At 37.7% G+C, this 20,067-nt stretch overlaps 1 protein-coding gene across 1 annotated transcript in view; it reads right to left on the bottom strand.

Moving 5' to 3' along the window:
• Positions 1 to 17,797, bottom strand: part of dscamb (Down syndrome cell adhesion molecule b) — a 135,162-nt gene extending 117,365 nt beyond the window's left edge. The window contains exon 1 of the mRNA XM_026941410.3: positions 16,583 to 17,797. Coding sequence (XP_026797211.3) covers positions 16,583 to 16,625 — 43 coding nt within the window. The 5' untranslated portion in view covers positions 16,626 to 17,797. The remainder of the gene's footprint in view (positions 1 to 16,582) is intronic.
• Positions 17,798 to 20,067: the final 2,270 nt, after the last annotated feature.

The following is a 20,067-nucleotide window of genomic DNA, read 5'->3' as shown; positions in this document are numbered from 1 at the left end:
AGCTCTGTCTGGCTCATCAATTGCGGTTGGGATTGTCCACACAGCAGCCAGTTGTCCAGATAGGGGACTATGCATAGACCCTGGTGTTGCAGGGGCACTAAGGCTATTCTTACAAATATCGTGAGCTATTGCACTTCTCCAGTCGGTACAACCAATTGGCTTGGGTCTTGCACCTCTGTAGCGCAGACCCCCGTGTTTGGTAGTGGCCACTGGTCTGTTGGTAAAAAGCTCCAATGCTATAGTTGCAGAGAGGAGAGCCATCATATGATTGGCCATATGATTTCAGAACTGGCATCTGGATCCGCCGGCTATTTTAACAAATTGCGCTTTAGAGGTTTGATTATGCCCTTTTCTGGCACAAAACCACCATTGTGTCCTAGGTTACTGTGAGAGCACCATTGTGGTCCTGCTGCACCCCATGTAGCTCCTTCCATCTGCTGTTGTGGTCTTTCAATAATGTGCAGAGACATGTGTCACATATTTTGCTCTTATCCCAGAGAGAAGGAGGCAATTATTTAATGCTTCTTCAGCCTGTGTGTCAAAGACCTGTCCAGGTACCAAAGGCATGCATTTTGATTTTCTACTAAAGGCATAGGTCTCAAGTGTAGGGTTTCTGCATCTATCATTGCAGCCAGTAGGCCTGTCCTTTTATCAAGTTGCAGATTCAAAATGCTATTAAATACAAATAAAAGCTTGTCAGTGAAATTGGTATATTGTGGAAGAGCCCAGCCACTCATGTGGGCAGATGTACCATAAAATGGATTAAGAACTTGTCCAGCCACGTTTGGTGTAGGGATCCAACTTTAATTTTGCCTTGGCAGCCTTAACACCAGCCTGTAGCACGTTTTCTTGCTTTACACTCTGATTTACACTTCAAATCTCCTTCAATGCCGAGCACTGGCTGCTTATGTGGGCCTCAATTTCAGAGAATGAGATGCAGGAACTGATAGCACATCAGAGTCTGTTTCTGTATGCTAGTATTTGGCTCCCTTGAACTATGTACTTCAATGCACTGTTGTATTTCTACTAACAGCTCTCGCGTTTGGCCCATGTCTGATACCAGTTCCCCAAATGTGTGTCAAACCTTTACATGTAGTAAAGGCATTCTCTCTTCTTCTCTGCTGTTGCTCCTGCTGCTGCAACACAGCAATGGGAGCTTACCTTTTTCTTTACAGTGGGCTCTCCAGCAATGTCTTCTGTTCACTTCTTTGCTGTGGCTGTGCACTGCCAGAGGAAGGTGATGAATAGAAGGCAGTATTTTTATATCCTGCATGGTGTGCTTTGCACATGGCTAATGACATTTTGCTGCAGTTAGGGCAGGGTCTGGCGCAGATGTTCAGGTCCCAAACAATCTGGACATCGGTCATGTCCATCGAGGCAGCATGGTGGTGCACAGCTCCAGGGTCCTGAGTTCAAACGTGAGCTCGGGTTAAAGTCTGTACAGAGTTTTGCATGTTCTCCCCAGGTTTGCATGGGTATTCTGGGTTCTCTAGTTTTGTGTGTGTGTGTGCATGGTGCCCTGTGATGGACTAGCATCCCATCCAGGGGGAATTCTCCTGTCTTGCACTCAGTGTAACCGTGATACATCGCAACCCTGACCAGGATAAAGAGGTTACTGGAGATGAGTGAATGAATCATGTCCATCATCACCCTCCATTGGGCCTTGGCATAACAAACAACTTGCTATCCTGCCCAGAAATACAAAAAAAGGTAAGAAATTTGACAATGTTTCAATAATTCACCAAATTACTTTGTCATGGAGGTTCAACAATTTAAGGTTAGTTACTCTGCATCCGCAGAACCCATGCTGTTACGTGCTAACTTAAACAATATGCCATGTGTACTCAAATATTAGAAATACCATCACCTACAGCAAATTTTACCAACAACGATAACAAGATTAGTAAAAAAAAAAACAATAATCAAGGGATTAGAGATTAGAGATTATCGTGCTAAACTCGGTCTACCTGCCAATCATGCAACTAGGCATATTCAATGTCATACATTTTAACAGGGAAATAACAACACTGAAAAACTTGAGATTAAAAATTGGCACCTGCCAGTCCATAACAACAAACTGTTATAAGTAACCTATTTGTAATTTAATGTAATTTATGGCTTTTGCTTACAATACCTATCTAGCATTCTTAGCTATAGTGGAGCGTAAATGAGCATCGCTAATGCTTTTTTAGCTTGCTGTATCTATCACGTTTGTGACAAAACTCAACAAACCATATGGACAACTGAAAATTAGGAATTAGATGGATAATTAGGGCGTCTAATAAACCTAGCATACAAATTAGTGTAGAAAAGCATAGAATGAATGTTTATGATCATTTATGGCAAAAAGCTAAGCAGTCAACCATTAAACAGCCATTCCAAAACTTGCTCTTACAGTTACATTATGTTTCCCTGATCTGTCATTCTTTGCTTTTTTTTTCTTATTGCTGGGATATTAAGATCTGAGATCAGTTTTACCATTTCGTAGTTAAAGGCTTTTAATTTTGAACGGCAATGCATGCCTGGTTTAAAGGGTACGTTGAAAAATTCTTGTACTTAATATAGAATCTTGTTACTTAATCAACTATTTTAAAAACAGCATAATTTAATTACACTACAGCCATCCTTGCATGAAACAAGATTGCTTGCAAAAAAAATCAACTTAAAAAATGCTCTGCGTATGGCTGAGCAAGTACTTATCTTTTATTACACAATCCTGTCACTGCTGTTGAGCATTAAAGCTAATCGGTCTTTGATTGCACATTATCATCGTTAACCATATGGTATGCACCATATGCACATGCAACAAAACAAGCTGTTTTGATGAAATGAGGGTACTATAATGTTAAAATGTCTCATTTTGGATCAGTTAAACAAGCTGCACTCATGCATGTATGACGCAGAGTTCTACACCTGACTAAGGATTATGGTACTTTTTGTTTGGTTAAACTGACCCATTCCGAATATTTATTTTTATTTTTAAATCAAATTAGAGACAATACTAAAATGATTTTCCATGAAGCTTTATGTGCTTGCTTCTCTAATGGACATGAAGACCTAGGGGCTGAAATAATAATAGAAAATGAATAAATTAAATAGGAAAAATGCATGCAGAACACACGCACACACACACACACACACACACACACACACACACATATATATATATATATATATATGTATATATATATATATATATAGAGAGAGAGAGAGAGAGAGAGAGAGTTATTATATACGCATATAGTTTTATATATTTTCTCTTGAAAAGTAAAGATTTCTACATTTTTATTACCTTTCCAGCTAGTTGTAACAATTTTTTTATGACCTAACAATATCTGATTTATAATAAAATAATAATTTATATGCAGTATGTATCTTTAATAATAATAATAATAATAATAATAATAATAGCATATTATTTTCGGTTTTGGTGTTTGGTCCAGAGTTTTAACCGAGATTTTTCTTTTGAACGCGATACTATGAAGAAACATTTTGAAAATCAGATCCATATTACAGAGATAATGTTCAGACCATCATCATCTTCCTACCATTCAAATGTTTTTTTTACGATTTTTTGGACTGGTTCCTGCTTCTCTGCTGTATATCAGGGCTGATGAACAGCAATGCCTCTGTGTGCATTATCACCTTAACATGGCGTAGATGGTCTACCATGACAGGCAGAGCTTGGGCCTGGGGTGATTAAGGCAATACTCAGCACACAGCCTGGGGGAACTTTAGGGTGAGTGAGCAAGGGCTAGTGGGAGTAAGCAGGAACAAGAGACAAGGAACAGGTCTGGAGCGAACAGGACAACGTTTCATCCAATGCTAGCACACACTTCCTGCGTGCGGCTCCCCATGGGCCTGAGCTCACTCAGGCACTTGTCAAATGACTGTTTCCCAATTTGCTTTCATGAATATTAAGCAGGACATGACAGACAAAAAAAAGAGTCTGCCGTCTGTTCATCTGTGATCTGTGTAGACAGATCGGCGCTCTGATGTTAACGGTGGGGGGTGTGTGGATGTGGGGAGCTCTGATTCCCGTTGTCACATTCTAAACGAATGAACGTGAGCGGCTCGTTAAGAGCAGGGAGAACTGTGGTGCGTTCGCTGGAGCTGGAGCTGCACAAACGAGTCTGTTAGTGAGGAGATTTTCATCTTAGCATCTACTCTGGCTGAAAACTAAAACGCAAATAGGAGGATAACCAAATACTTAGGCCACCACAAACCTCAAAGGTAAAGACTGATAGGTGCTTACTGCTAATTAGCAAGCAATATATTGTACTCAAAGCTGGTTTAAAAATTCAATTATATATACGAACATGATCCAATCAGTATCAAAATCGGTATGATTTCATTATATTGGTGCTCTTGATTTCAGCCCCTGATTACCCCATTCTCATGGGTTTAGCCTTTGCTTGGTTAGTCTTATCGGACTGTTTTTAATCAAACCACAGTCAAATTCTGGCGTCCTCTAAACAACTGCCTATCAGTGAATGGTGAATAGGAATTAGATTAGGATGCTAAAACACCTTCAGTGTGAGGTCAAAAACCACCTCTGTCAAGCCACAAAAAGGCCTTTATCAAGTTGCTCAAAGAAGACAGGCGAAGTCTATGAGCCCTGTGTCCGGACGAACTGGCTCACTTTGGTTAATGTGAGCATCTTCACAAGCAAGTATCCGGTCTTCATTGGTGCCAGCGTGGATCAACAAGGGCCATTAGTGTGCACCAATTCGGCTCCGGATAGGGAAGCTTTTCTCTCACCGCCAAGCCAGACTACTGCGGGTTCAGTGAAAGAGAGAAAGGAAGGCTTATTAGCCCCTCAGTGTGGCCTTTGTTGAGGTGCAGGTGTTGATTTCCATGTCTTTCGGGCACATCCGTCTGGTTTGACTCGCTAAGGGGAGTGCCCAGTCCACCTGTTTTTTACTGCAGCCTCAGATAAAATAGTGTCTTAGAATCTCATTTCTCGCTTTCTAAAAAGACTAAAATTTAGCAGTTTTTATGCTCATATACAAATATTAAAGCAGTCTCATTAAAGTAAAATAATGTGCTAACACATTGACGTAATGATCAGGGTGTATATACAGTACTGTGCAAAAGTCTTAGGCACCCTATTTTTTTTTTTTTAGTACAAACTTTGTTACAGATTTTTATTTTAAGACTTCTACACTATTGATTCAATACAAAAATATTTTAGATTTCCAAACATTAGTTTTCCAGCACGAAATTAAATGTTACAGAAAAATGTTTGTATGTCAGTAAAGAAAGCAGCATATTACATAAGAGACACTTTTCAGATAAAAAACATGACGAAGGCTGCTGGGTTTCGCTGCAGAAATAAGAAGCAAGTGCGACAGCCAAGTCTCCAGAAGAACTGTGGCTGCTTCTGCAAGATGCTCAGTAAATCTCACAGCTAATTTCCTTATAAAACTGCACTAATTGTACCTGAGACTACTATTTTTTTTTAAAGCAAAGGGTCCTCACACCAAATATTGACTTTGTTTCATTTACTACTGTTTACTGCTCTTTATAGTATTTATTTAGTGTAGAAACATTTCATTTCATTATTTTTCAAGGCATCTTTGCACGTGCGTAAAACTTTTGCACAGTACTGTATGTGCATGTCCAATATTTCTGTATCCACGTTCATCTCGGACAAGATTTATTGTACAGAGAGCTAAATGATGACATTCTGCAGGAATGATGTCAGTAATTACTTGGGCAAAAGTGTATGTTGTGATGTGATATTTAGGCCTATTATACAGAAACACACCACAGTGATGCCTTTTTATAATGTGAATAGTCAAATCTTACTTTTGCAATATCCAGCATCTTATATACATATATATATATACTTATATACATATATATATTTATATAGATAGATAGATAAGATTCTTCTGTCATGGCAGCATGAAGCTACTATCTAATCAGTGTTGCCACATCATCACTATGGCTTCAATCTGCTACATGATCCAGATACTTCAAAACCTCAAAGACAACCCCATTATAAACTTCCACCTTTTGTATTTTTACCATCTAATTTAATGCTGACCATCATCCACAAGAGGTGTAGATGATCTTCATAGGGATAACCTGAGAGAACATATTCCGTAAACATATAAAAGTACAAAGGAAAAACAGAAAAAACACCAAAGGGCTACTTTAGATATAATTTTGTTTTGAAATGTTAGTCAAGTTATGAACAGCCACGACACTGCATGGTTTGGTGCCATTAGGTTGAAATGAAAACCTACAGCCACACTGCGCTTACATGTAGATGTAATATGTTCACATGCAGTACGGTAGGCCTAGCTCCAGCTGTGCATATCCAGAAGACTTTTTGAAGCTCTTTAAAGATATATCATAGTATCTAAAGTATAATGAAATAGGGTGAATTCTGAAGTATGTGTTTTTTTTTTTTATTTGCACATTGTCGAAGCTTTCTTGGCACTAATAAAACAAAATGCACCAAGGGGCGATACATTTCTGAATTCCTCATTGTTACCCTTTTGTCAAAACTGACTGAAAGTCATATTTAATGACATGTTTGGTCATTTGGGACACATATCCTCATCGGTTTAGATAGCTAGTCAGATTACTTTATTGATCCCCTAGGGGAAATCTGAGAGGGGAAATTTTCAGGCCTTTAGTTTCATCCTCAGCATACTTATTCATGGCATCAATAAATCAAATTACAATAACAGAATTTGAAAGAATCCTCACCAAATTTATCATCAACATATTCTAATATTGTATGAGCACAGCAGACTAAGTAAAACTGTCTCCATATTAAAACTTAGGCCTAAATAGCATTCTATAATTCAATTGTTACAGCAATAACAGGGTTTATGAAATCTTCATGTTTTCCAAATTCATGACTAATCTTTTCTAAAATGTTAATAAACAGTTAAAATTGCAGTAACAAACAACTAAGGTTAGTAACATTTTATAATTTATTTCTTGCAGTATAGCAGCACAACACAGAATTAAAATTAAAAAACACCTTTTAATACACATCAAATCCATAAATTAACCATAATCATAGTTGTGCTGTGTTTTGTTGTATCCACTCATGCATCCTGTATATGCCTTTACTTTTCCTCTCTAGACTTATTGTATTTAAGCACTTAATTTTATGCTTACAGTAGTACATCTTATCCGTGTGTGTGTGTATGTACGTATGTATATACATACATACATATGTGTATATATATGCATCATAAATATGTGTAATATGTTAGTCATGACGATTTATAACCTTATGAATGAAACTAGCCACAGCATATGAAATTTTTTCCCATGTCAAGTTTTTTGTGGTCATCTGTCTTTTTGATGCGGACCACACCCCCTTATATGATGTCACATGAATTAAATCATGTTACTTTTATCAAGCAGGTCCACTGCATACGAATATGGGCTTAGTAACATAAGTTCTGACTTTCACTTACAAGGGAAGAAAATAAACGTGGCTAAAATAAACTGTCCCAATTTACCTGATGTCCCAGTGTACCTAAATTCACTCTACTCTGAAGATTTAAAACTGAAAATTTTTCTGTGTCATTAATACACTGTAACCTGTAGTGTCTTTTTAAACACTGATCATTTCACTTTAAGTACAAAAGTGACATTTTTTTCTTTGAAACTCACTAAGCTGAAATTTAGTCTAATCTAGCATGCTAACATAGCTAGCTAATGTTTGCAAGGAACAGAGAACTAGATAAATTATCTATTAATTTGAGTAATGCTAGAAAATATATGCACAAGCTCTCATAACATTTCAAGGAATAAACACTGATGGACAACTGATAAATTGATTAGTTAGTCCACCAGGCAAGTAAAAGCTCCAGTGTAAAAGCCTAGTCCCATGTTTTGGTTGCCTGGAAACCTAAGGCTAAAAAACGTGGTAGCCAACATAATATAATACGTATAGTGAGCCAAGCGTTCAGCAAGTCACTGGCTATGAGATGTGGTTATAATCTGAGCCCAGCTAGCATCTTTATTTTCCTGCAGTACGGTTAAACAGCAGGACAGCCAAGCATGGTCACAGCAGTGTGGAAAGATTATCATCATCAGCTAGTTAGAGACACCAATAATATTGAGATCTATGGCTCTGACACCATCGTTGACATGTTAGAGAAAAGAAAGGAAGTGCAGCCTGGCAAGTAATACAGCCATCTTAAATATAAGCAGAGGATGTTAATTTCCTAAAGTGACAGTTCAGTTCTAAAGTCTACAACTATAAACGGTTTTAATTTCATTAAAACCAAAATAAAATTGTCAAGTCATGTTAGACTGCATCATTCTTCAGTAATATAAAGCACAAGTGAAACTTGCAGCAATAAGCCATATAGCTTATATAAATATATATACCCATATATACACACACACACACACACACACACACATACATATATACATATATAAGATTAGAAATATATATATATATATATATATATATATATATATATATATATATATATATTTCTAATCTTCAACTGTCTAGTTTCTGTGAGTCTGTGCCCATGATAGCCTCAGATTTCTGTTCTTGGCTGTCAGGAGCGGAAACCAATGTGGTCTTGTAGCTCATCCACCTCGAGGTTCTACGTTTTGCGCATGCTGAGATGCTTCTCTGCTCACCAAGATTGTAAAGAGTGATTATTTGAGTTACTATATCCGATCTGTTAGCTCAAACCAATCTGGCCATTTTCCTCTGACCTCATTTATCAACAAGGTGTTTCCACCCACAGAACCGTCGCTCACTCAATGTTTTTTGTTTTTCGCACCATTCTGTGTAAAGTCTAGACTGTTAAGACTGTTGTGTGTGAAATTCCCAGGAGATCAGCAGTTTATGAAATACTCAAACCATCTGGTACCAACATCCCTACCATGATCAAAGTCCCAGAAATCACACTTTTTCTTCATTCTGATGTTTGATGTGTACATTAACTGAAGCTCTTGACATGTATCTGCATGATATATGTACAATATATATATATATATATATATATATATATATATATATATACATATATATATATATATATACAGTATATATACACCAGCAAGACTATAGCTTTCCGGTGCCTCCTGTGTGCCATACCCATTTTACAGCATTGCAGAGCCACACACAGCTGTAGGGTCTTCAGCAGGAGACATAATGGCTGCCCCTCTTTTTTATACGGTCTTCCCCTCAACCCAGCTGTCCTCTAATCCCCTCTTCTTCTCCTCCACTCGCTCTCCTTCAGTCCAACACTCCTGTGAATTCTAGCTTGGACGAGAGGGGGACCAGCCAACCACGGAGACACAAATGTATTCAGAGCATTTAGTAGCCCGGATTAATCGAATTATAATTTAATCATCTGATCAAACAGCAATTAGCATAATCACTTCTGGGGAAAGGATGATAGAGAGGAGGAAGGAACACACGATAAACCTCGGGCAACTGGCGCTCTAATGAGACGTTTAACTGCGAAAACACACTTAAAATGTAACATTTTGCTGGGATCCTCATCAGATGTTAATGTTTACTGAAGGATATCTGTAGAATATAATGCAAGGAGGTGAAGGATGGTTTGGATTTTGCTGGCTTTGATTAAGTTTTGAATTGTCTTAACATCATTAAGACATTAAGATGATAATAGATCTAAAAACATTAGGGACAATTATATATCATCTATATTATATATATATATATATATATATATATATATATATATATATATGTATGTATATATATATATATATATATATATATATATATATATATATATATGTATATATGTATGTATATATATATTGGATTTCAGGTGTCCTTTAAATGTGTGTATGAGCAATGGTTAACATGATAAAAAAAAATCTCTAGTAATCTCTAGTAAAATTTCTAGTACACAGTATGTAAGTGTTGCCCAAAACATTTCACTGATGGCTTCAACAGTGACAAAAGGTACCATAGCAAGTTAAAATCAAATATACAAAAGTATATGCACCCTTTTCAAAAAGCTATATTTATGCATCTAAATGCATTATCTAAATCTTCAAAGTCATTTTACATGTGGCCTTTTAAAAAATCCAGACAAATGACAGTGTTTTGAAGTGTTAACATGGATGGCTTTTTAATATTAATATGCTTTGTGGCAAATGAGTCATGTTATTACTTTAACTACTGTTTTAACACTATGATTTGCTCTGATAGCTTCCTCCACCAAAATTCATAAGAATTCAAATAAACACCAAGTTCATTAGTCAGTAAAGTCATGATACACACTATGATTTAACATTTATATTTACAATTTCTTCCCAGTGGCTATCAAATCATGAATGGACATTGGCGTTAAAGATCATATTCCATCTGCAGTATGGTATCAAGAACGCACCTGAGGAACCTTCTTTTCTTTTCCTTCATCTACTGTGCAATAAATAGATTGTGCAGTACATGTTAAAAGAACCCTGTACATTTATTTATTATACATATTTATTGTAGTCCCAGTTTGCACTCTATTTCTGGCATATCACTTACACACTAGAAACTAGAGTTACTTCACTGCTACCAATTTACTGTCGGTGTTGTCTGATGTTAACTGTTCACACTGTTAATTTATGTGTTGTGTGTATGGCTGTGAGTGCAAGTGAGAACCAGAGTCACATTCCCTGTCTGTTCAGGCACACTGATTCTAACTCTGATTCTGGTTCTGATATAGGTGCGTAATGATCCAATGAATTGGATTGATGCATTGATTTAAAAGGCAACGATTGAATCAACAATCATAAATCGATTATTATCTACAAAGGACAATGGGTGTGTAAAAAAATTCATATTTTTAAACTGATTTTTTAAATGATTTAATATTCTACCAAGGTGCCTATAACTCTGATACATTTAAAAGAATCTTTCTCTATGATCATGATCATTCGTGTATTAAATGTAGACTAACTCCCGACTCTGAGCAAAGGTGGTCACATATAGGCTACTAAATCAAAATATATAGTATCAAAGCATCAAATATCCAACGATTGCTTTATGAACCGAAATCATATTGCATCATGTGAAAGCCTTGTGGTTTACACCCCTAACCGAAACCCACACACAATCCCTCTTCATTCTAAATAAGCATCTTTTTATCTTTTTTTTTTGTCTACAAAAAGGGCCACCATGTTGGTTTTACATTGTGCAGTATAATAACATGTTTACTGTGTCTAATCTTGACACATCCATCAGAAATCTAAGAACACAAGCCACAGTCATTCGTCTACATTGACTTGAGTCTACTAACTATTTTAATTTTGCAGGTCCCAAAGAATTCACAATAAAACAGATACTAAACAAGAATCAACTAAAGAAGCTTAGTAGGATTCCACTTATTTCATTCAGAAATAATCATTAGAAAATCATTAAAACAGTGCTATTTTTATTTCGCTTGGAATAGGAATAGGGTGGGTTTTTATTTATTACCTGTATTCAGAAATACCTTATTTATTCTATGCAATTTACTCTTGAGTAGGTTTAAACAAAATATAGACATAAAGCAGAGGATTTACTGTGATTTCAGTCCCATCAAATTCATATAGAGAGCTCTGTGAATGAAACTGTCTGCAGAAAGACAACAAATCATAAAAGAAAAATCTTAAAAGCAAACAGACTCTAGTTTTTAACCTTCTCCCACTTCCATCAGGTGAAATATTATAAATAAATCCAGATTATTGTAAAAGGTAGTCAATTCTATTATAACAATACTGTAATCTTAGTGTTTCTCATGAAACTGTTACACGTTTTGGTTAAGAGAGCTGTCAAAGTAACAAGCAAAGTAATAAGATGATTGATTTAAAAAAGACACCTACATTTGAGTCTTTAGATAATGCATTTAAACGTATAATTATAACTTTTTTAGGAAGGGTGCATATACATTTGTAACTCGGCACAGCACCCTTCTGTCAGTGTCAAATGTGTAACCTGACCCAAATGTCATGAATTTTATTAATGTTTATGTCGTATAGTAAAATTGCCCTGGTGTTTATACAGTTCAGAATAAATGCATGGATAAATACATGCAGGAAAGGAAAACATACAAGAACCAAAAATCTTGGAGTGGAGCCACTAGTTACTTTTTTTAAATTTTGCATTTAATCTTGTTTAGTTGTTATTCATAGATGTTAAAAAAGAAAAACCTCACAAATAGCCAATTAGTTATGTAATAGTTCATGTAGGTAATATAACCAAAAATAGATGAACTTAAAAATGAAAATTTGAGCAAATGTGAGAAATTAAGCAACGCAAATTGAAATTTCACATGGCCAATAACAATTTTTCTTATCACTTCAAAAATAAAGAATAATTCCAGACATGAAATTCCTTTTAGAATGATGATATGATGCCGTTTTCCTTTACTTCATAAGAAACATCTATGATGAAAAATATGCAATAGATACAGAAATAATGAGCAACCAAGCAGCAATTTCAGGTCAAACAATTTTCATCAAAAATATCCGATCGAGCCTAACGTGCTTACATAACGCTCAGTCACCTCGTTTTCAATAAGATCTGGAGAAAATAAAGGAGGGCTTCGGCTAGGTTCTGCCTGATTCTTATTCCTATTCTCTCCTTAATGAAACAGCAATTTTCACTACAGCCATCAACCAAGCAAAGCCGTCTAACAGGTCAGTCTCAGCAGACGTTATGTAAATAACAAAACAAGACAGTCCACTGATTGTCCAGACTCATAATTGAGACGTCCTAATAATTGTTCATGGAGATCTAGGGCTGATCTCAAACAGCGAAATCTGTGGAAAAGACAAATGACACGTGGTTGAACGCAAACAGCATGTCGAGCAAACACTGCAATAATTGATTTTAATCCAATTAGCCTGTGTAAGCCTTCCATCCAGCACCTGAACGAGGCCATGCTAACTTGGGAGAATCTTTAAATAGACAGAGGATTGAAAGGCATAAGACTTTCATGAGCACCTTGCAAAAACTCGAACAGATGGGCCCTTAATCAGCACAGTGGCTTAATTGCCCCCAGTAGATTAACTCCAATGAAACACACTTCCAAATGGCCAAATGGAGTCAAATTGATGCTAGTGTTTTCCACTTTAAATTGTTCGGCGATATTAACTGTAAACAGTAAAAAGCCTGCGTTATAATCTAGATTATTAATTGCTATTTCTACCTGCCAACCATCAGTGATCTCATCAGGAAACAGATGCTGTCCATACTGCATAGGATAATCTCAGATAACAGAACAGGGTATGTTTTCAGATTAGGATTAGGATTTGAAGACATGAGATTATAATCCACCATTACTCCATTACTCATCTTCCATTACTTCTCTTTCTGCAGCGTGGAATTCTATCATTACAGCTGCAAATCTGTAACATCTCTGTCCCTGTGTTCCCCTCCCAAGACAGTGATTGTACTGTTTAATTGTACACATTCAAATTTGAACATGCTTTGCCTGAAGGGTTGCTTGGCGTTAAAGCAGGAGCAAATTCCCAAAGCCCCTGTAATGCGTCTATCAAAATTAGCATTGAATATATTTTAGCTCGACATACAAAAACGGTTGTGGAAGATATCTGCCCTGAAGTCTAACACCAAGAGTTTAAAGGATTGATGGTTTTAATAAACATTTCAATTAGAGCTAAAACTATGTAAAAAAAATTTCACATTGTGCTAAAATGTGAACATTGTGCTATCTACTTAAAATGTTAATTTTAAGTTTTCAAGAAGGCTGGTAATAAGTAATGCAATGCTACTGTATAAATATGAAATGATATAGCTAGAGGAACTGAATATTTATTTTCAAAAAGCTTGTTAGCGTTCGATTGTTTAAAACAAAAAGTTTTCTTTCCTGATTTTCTGCATTGCATGCTGTATATTCCTCCACAGATAAATTTTAACGTTATTATGTAGGATCTAATTGAACTATTATTATGGTATAGTTTAATAGTAAGGATGGGCGATATGACAACATGTTACCGTTATTACGATAAATTACATCACGACACCCTTTTCGGTTAGAACAGACCAGCTCCGTTTTTTTTTTTTACTCACAGTAACAAGCAGTTGATTAAATGATTTTTTTAACCAATTCTTTTCCTTTTTTCTTCTATTCCTTCTGATCTGGTTTAATCTCAGTCACGCTGAATTATACGAACTTTTTTCACATGTACTGTTTTGCTATATGGTTCACAAATACTAAAAAAAATCATGATGCATATCATATATTGTGAAAATGTCTTTGAGTATTGCGCTATTTTTGCAGTATTGACCAGCACTGATTGACAGCATAACTGTTTCAGATTCCTCTTCCACACCACTAATGCCATCATGCAGAAATAAAACTAAATAATCGAGCAGTCTTTGGGCATGAAGGAAAATGGTGTGTATTTTAATCGAGAATTATATGGTTACTCAGATTCAGTCTATGATTTTACCGTGACCAGGCAGTGCAGTGATAAAGGCTCTACATGTACATTGCACTTCTAGGATCGTTCTCGCTATGGCCTTATTTGATGAAACACCCAGCCATGGCATTCATAATGGAGGTTTCCATAGAGACAGGCCAAGGAGCATGTGCAACCTTGTAGAGATCTAGAATTTTCTAGAATAGGCTTGATCCACAAAAAGAAGAAAAAGGCCAGCTTCCGAGAGCAAGTTTCCTTTACAGGATATTACAAGAATAACAAAGAGCATCACTTAAATTATTCCTGTTAATGACACTTATCATCCTAATCATCAATCTGTTTCAAAACACTTTATTCTGAAGATGCATTTAAAAAAACATGGGGACACAACCTTTTTAGCAGGTATTGTAGTAACCCACTGCATGGTTATAGCTGGAAAAATAGGAACACACCATGATGTACAGAATGTACAAACAGACGAGAGCTCACATGACTCTCATCCTGCTGTCTAACCTGGTGAATGATGAATAATCTGTCCTTATTGGTCTTTTATGAGATTCAGCAGCTGAGGCAGGGGAAGAGGGAGGCACTGTTTTTTTTTCACATTTTTGCAGTTAATATACCGCACAATGCGAAAAGATATACAACCCAACACTACTGTCCCAAAAGACAGCAGCCATGTCCACATCCACATCCACATCCACATCCGCAGCCACATCTTTTCCTCCTTCGCCAAAATGGGATTTCACTTTTAATCCCTTCAAACCCACCATCATTTGGCTGCACGGTATTTTTTTCTGGATGTTGCATAGTAACCTCCATTCAGCAACGTTTGTGTGTAATTTGTCAAGGAGACTGATTTCTTTCCCTGCCTTTCCCTTCATTTTGCTTTTTTTTTCTCCCTCCTTTGGTCTCCGTACACACCCAACCATGTTTTTTTACCTACTGACCGTCGGTTGCAGATCGGCTAAAAAAAACAACAGACTGTTTCTTCGGCAGTATGATTTTTCGTTTTCGTTGAAATCTATGCAATGCATAACATCCTGCCTTTTAATTCAACTCTGCATGCATACACACACACACACACACACACACAATTGGCCCTGAATGCAGGGATACTATATATAACTAACACACACCCAGACACAAACACATATTTTAACCATTTTTTCAGTCCTTATCTTGAAGTCTCTCACCTCATTTCAACTTGATTAATAAAATGGCATGTAAATGATAATTATACTGATCGGCAACATCCTGTAATGTCTTCATTAATCATATATACAAGGGTTTAAAAATGACAAAATGTGTGTTTTTTTTATCCTTAAGCATTTAAATATTACTACAATCCCGAGATTATTCATAAACCATTTTAAGCACAGGTAAACAGGTAAATGTGGTCAACATCTACAAATAACAAAGCATCATTGTTGTCTTATTTATTAATCCATATCATTTCATTCAATTTATGTGAAAAAAAAAGATTTATTCACTGGACACCCCCATCAGCTGCAATGTTAAACTCTGCATTATTGATCTATAATAATTATTAGCATATGTCAGACTGGTTTATTGCTTCCGAAATACATTTGAAATGGTAATACTTGGAAGAATGCAATTAAGTTGCTCATGGTGGGAATGGGTGAGGGAGGACAGGACATCATCTAAACACACGCCATGCTCGGTCAAGGCACCGGCCAGGCCGCTAAATCATGCTTTTTGGGTGTTTTTTTTTAAATATGCCTGTGAAATCTCAACGCATCATCAAATACCATCTAAATCACTTAAGGTGTTAAACAGGAGCTCGGGTCCATTAACGCGCCATCGAGCGGAAAGTGAATGGCAGGAAACGCGCAACCTGTGTAATTAGCGCTAAATCCCCCCTAGAAGACGCGCGCGCGCGCTCTGTGCGCGCGTGTGTGTGCGTGTGTGTGTGTGTGTGTGTGTCGGATAGACAGATCATTTCGTGAAGGCCTTTTTCTCTGTTTGCAGTGATTAGAGCTGCAGTTGAGGTTGTGGTCTGAGAGCTGCTTTAAATTTACATTAGAAAAAAAAATCACCTCTAAAAATGTTAAAATATTCGTTATTAATCATTTCCTATGCTTATTAGCCCTACCTGAGATTGAGTTAAATTTTGAATGAGATTTGATATGATGAATTTAAAAAATTAATAAAGGTGACCAACCATTTGAGATGCTCTGGAGAAAGAGAAATGCAAATATCCACATGCCCCGCTCCGTTCAATCCCCAAGCTATGCTTCCTCTTCGCACTCCGCGCACTTTGTCCACTGTTGTTTGTGTTTGTTTGTTTGTTTGTTTGTTGCCACCTCTCTAGGCCGGCGGAAAGGTGAGATTCGGTGCGGTTCTCGGTGACTCGGCGTGTGCAGTCTTCGCGCTCTCGCGCGCCGGGCACGAGCGTCGTGCGCTTCCGCGATCCGGTCCTGTGTAGTCCCGGGTTTGTGCTGCGCGGCTTGCGACGCAGAGTCTGAGTCCCAGTCCGAGTCCGGGTCCGAGTCCGGGTCCGAGTCCGGGTCCGAGTCCGGGGTCGTTCACGGGCGGAAACGGCTCTGCGCCACGCGCTTCGAGCGGGAAAACGAAGAAGGGGAAAGAAAACTCGGAAACAACACCAAGAGGCAAAAAGACGCACTCCTGCGTGTCATTGAAATGAAAACCAAACCGGGTGGGGGCGGAAAGGAAAAAAAGGAAAACGCATTTAAAGAAAAAATAAAAACAAGCATGTGTGGAATATGGAAGAAGGTAAATAAATCATAGTTTTTTTTTTCCAAGGGGGAAAACAGGGGGGGAAAAGGAAAGAAAGCAAATCCGGATAAAAGCAGAAGCGGCGGGAGCGAGCGTGCGGTCGCTGGATGCCGAACTCAGACCATCTTCACGCGCCTCTTGCCGTCCCGCAGGCTACACGCACGCGCATGCATCTCCTCCCGCAGCCGCTTTAATCGCGTTGGCTTCTGCTGCGCTCGCGCTCTCGGGCTCACAGCATCACGGGCAAGAAAGCTCCTTCCTCTCTCCTCTTCCTCCGCGGCCCGCTCATCCCTCCCATAGCGCCTTAAAGGAGCCGAGGTTCCCGCCTCCCGCGCGCGCGCTAAATAAATAAATAAATAAATAAATTACAAGGGTGCGAGAGAGCAGATCGGTGCAGGGGCACCTGAACTAATGATGTGCAGCTCGTTAATGAAGACTGCTAAGTGGATGCATGTTTACTTGGTGATTTTGGGAGAAGTCTTTAGATATTTGCGTTTCCCTTCTCTGAATTCCGTTGCTCCAACCACAACACCTGACTCACCTCATCAAGCCCTTCATACTGAAAAAATGGGTGTGTCAGAAAAGGAAAAAACACTAATGTGCATGACTGGGATATTAGTTCATACCAAGGTTATTACCAAAGTTCTTTGCCTCAGTCTTAAGAGCTGCACACAATAAGGAATGTGAATGAAGAATAAAAAAAAAATTGCATGAAAAGCAACAATAACTAGGCAACACAGGTTTAAGCTCCAAATTAAAAGACCAAAAAAGGGTGTTTCCCATTTCTGCTCCTGCAGCCCTGTTAGCATTTACATAGCTCCCAACACCTCAATCATATTTAAACACCAAGTCTTTCATGAGGTAAAATATTATATCAGGGATAACACTTAAATCTGCAGTTACTGTGAACTAGAGTCACTTGACTAGACATGGAAACAGTGATTTGTAGTCTGTCATGTGAAAAGAATGAAAAAAAATGTCTTTGAAAAATTCTCTTTCTTGAGTCATCTTCAAACTTGGCTTCAGTGAAATGTGAATTATTTAGTGAATTATGTTTGACATGAATATATCAGAGTGGATTGGGAACTCTAATTTGCCCCTACGTGTAAAGGAAGTGTGAATGTGTGTGTGCATGGTGCCCAGGGATGGGTTGGCTTCCCATTCGGTGTGTATTCCCACTTCGCATCCAGGATAGGCTCCGGATCCACCACAACCCCAGATAAAGCAGTACAGGAATGAATGTATAAATGAACAAATGAATATATCAGAAAATATCATCAAATTCACTAATCCACTTTGCAACTAATACGCTTCAGTCATTTATTGTGTCTTTAAAAATGAATATAGTTTTCTCTAAATAGACACCACGCAGGTAGTTTCCCCATATAAATTTTAATTTAAAATTGTTCTAGTTTAAAAAGAGAGAGAGATTAGTTGACAGGACAACAAATAATCATTAATCTATATCCCACATCTTAATTTCACGCTATATAGTGATACGCTGATGACAACTAGACCACACACACACAAAAAAAAAGATCAGAGAACAGAACACAGATCAGAGATGTACAGTACATCTAAAGTCAGGTGCAGAGTTCACCTGACTGTAGATGTACTGTACATCACACCATACCTGTGGGAAATTTAGTACAACTCTGTTCTCCATAGGGAGGCCCAGATCCTTTTAACAGGCCACCTGAGAGAGCAGGACCACATGGAAACATCTACCTTTGAACACACAGTCAACACACATAGGAAAACAACAGCACTATATGATTTGGGTTGTACCCTTGGGAATACTTGTTATGCAGATGAGCTTTTGAGAAGAATTATTGTAAGTTAGAGGGAGTTTCAGATATGAAGTGCTTATCAGGAAAAACTATTATCTATCAGTTGGAATCTGTGATTAGTCATAAGCAAGCCAGTGGAGGGAGATTTAAGGGGGTAAGTGAGTGTGAGGAAAGAGTGTAAGATTGCTATGGCCTTTGTCAACAAAATATGAGAATTTTAAAATGGGAAATTTTATAGGGAACAATCTCTACTTAGAAGATTTAAATGTGGACAGCTTTTAAGTTCAATGTAGTAGCCATAAACTTGATGACATGATGATTAATATTGGAGGTAGTTATATTTAATTAATTATCATTAGACCACATGTCAGACATCCATTCATTTGTTCATTCATTCAGCTGTAGTAACACACACACACACACACACACGTTAAATGTAATATTTAAAAAAAAAACTATAGTGCAATAAATGATAGAATCGAGACGTGTCACATTGTCTAGTCCAGAACATCTCCATGCTGGTGCTAGTGCCAGAGAGAGAGAGAGCGACTTCGGTATTGACATATGACAGGTGAGTTGAGATGCCTCCTTTTCTTGATTGGATGGATGTTGTTGAGCCACATCACATTTTTGAAATGTACATAGTCTACTACAGAGACCATCATTTCTCCTCTGAACAGAGCTCCAATATGACAGCTTACAAGCAAGTTGGGCCATATACCTGCTCTTGTTGCCTGTATTGTATTGTTGGTGGTGTCACCAGAAGCCGAATGCACCGAATGCTGAAATACTGATGACATTCCAGTGAGAACTTGCGATATATGGCGCCCATCTTTTTATTTTTGCACACGTGCCGTTTTACTGCTAGCACTGGAACAATAACTCTAGTATAGAAAACTGTAACCCCTTTGTGGAGGAGACAATCAACACCTCACCCCTAGCGGTGGGACATCTAGGCCAAAATATGGGGCAACTGTCTGCCAAGTGTCTGCCAAGTGTAGATCCACTCTGCTCAGCAGAATCTGACCTAGGCATGACTGCAGTTCTAGAAACTAGGCATGACTGCAGTTCAAAGAACCCCTTTATAAGAGCATGCATGTTTCAGAAACACAAAAACAGC

This window comes from Pangasianodon hypophthalmus, chromosome 21, assembly GCF_027358585.1.
Source record: "Pangasianodon hypophthalmus isolate fPanHyp1 chromosome 21, fPanHyp1.pri, whole genome shotgun sequence".
Lineage (NCBI taxonomy): Eukaryota > Metazoa > Chordata > Actinopteri > Siluriformes > Pangasiidae > Pangasianodon > Pangasianodon hypophthalmus.
The sequence above is the reverse complement of the archived record's forward strand: the minus strand, read 5'-3'. Positions and strand labels throughout refer to the sequence as shown.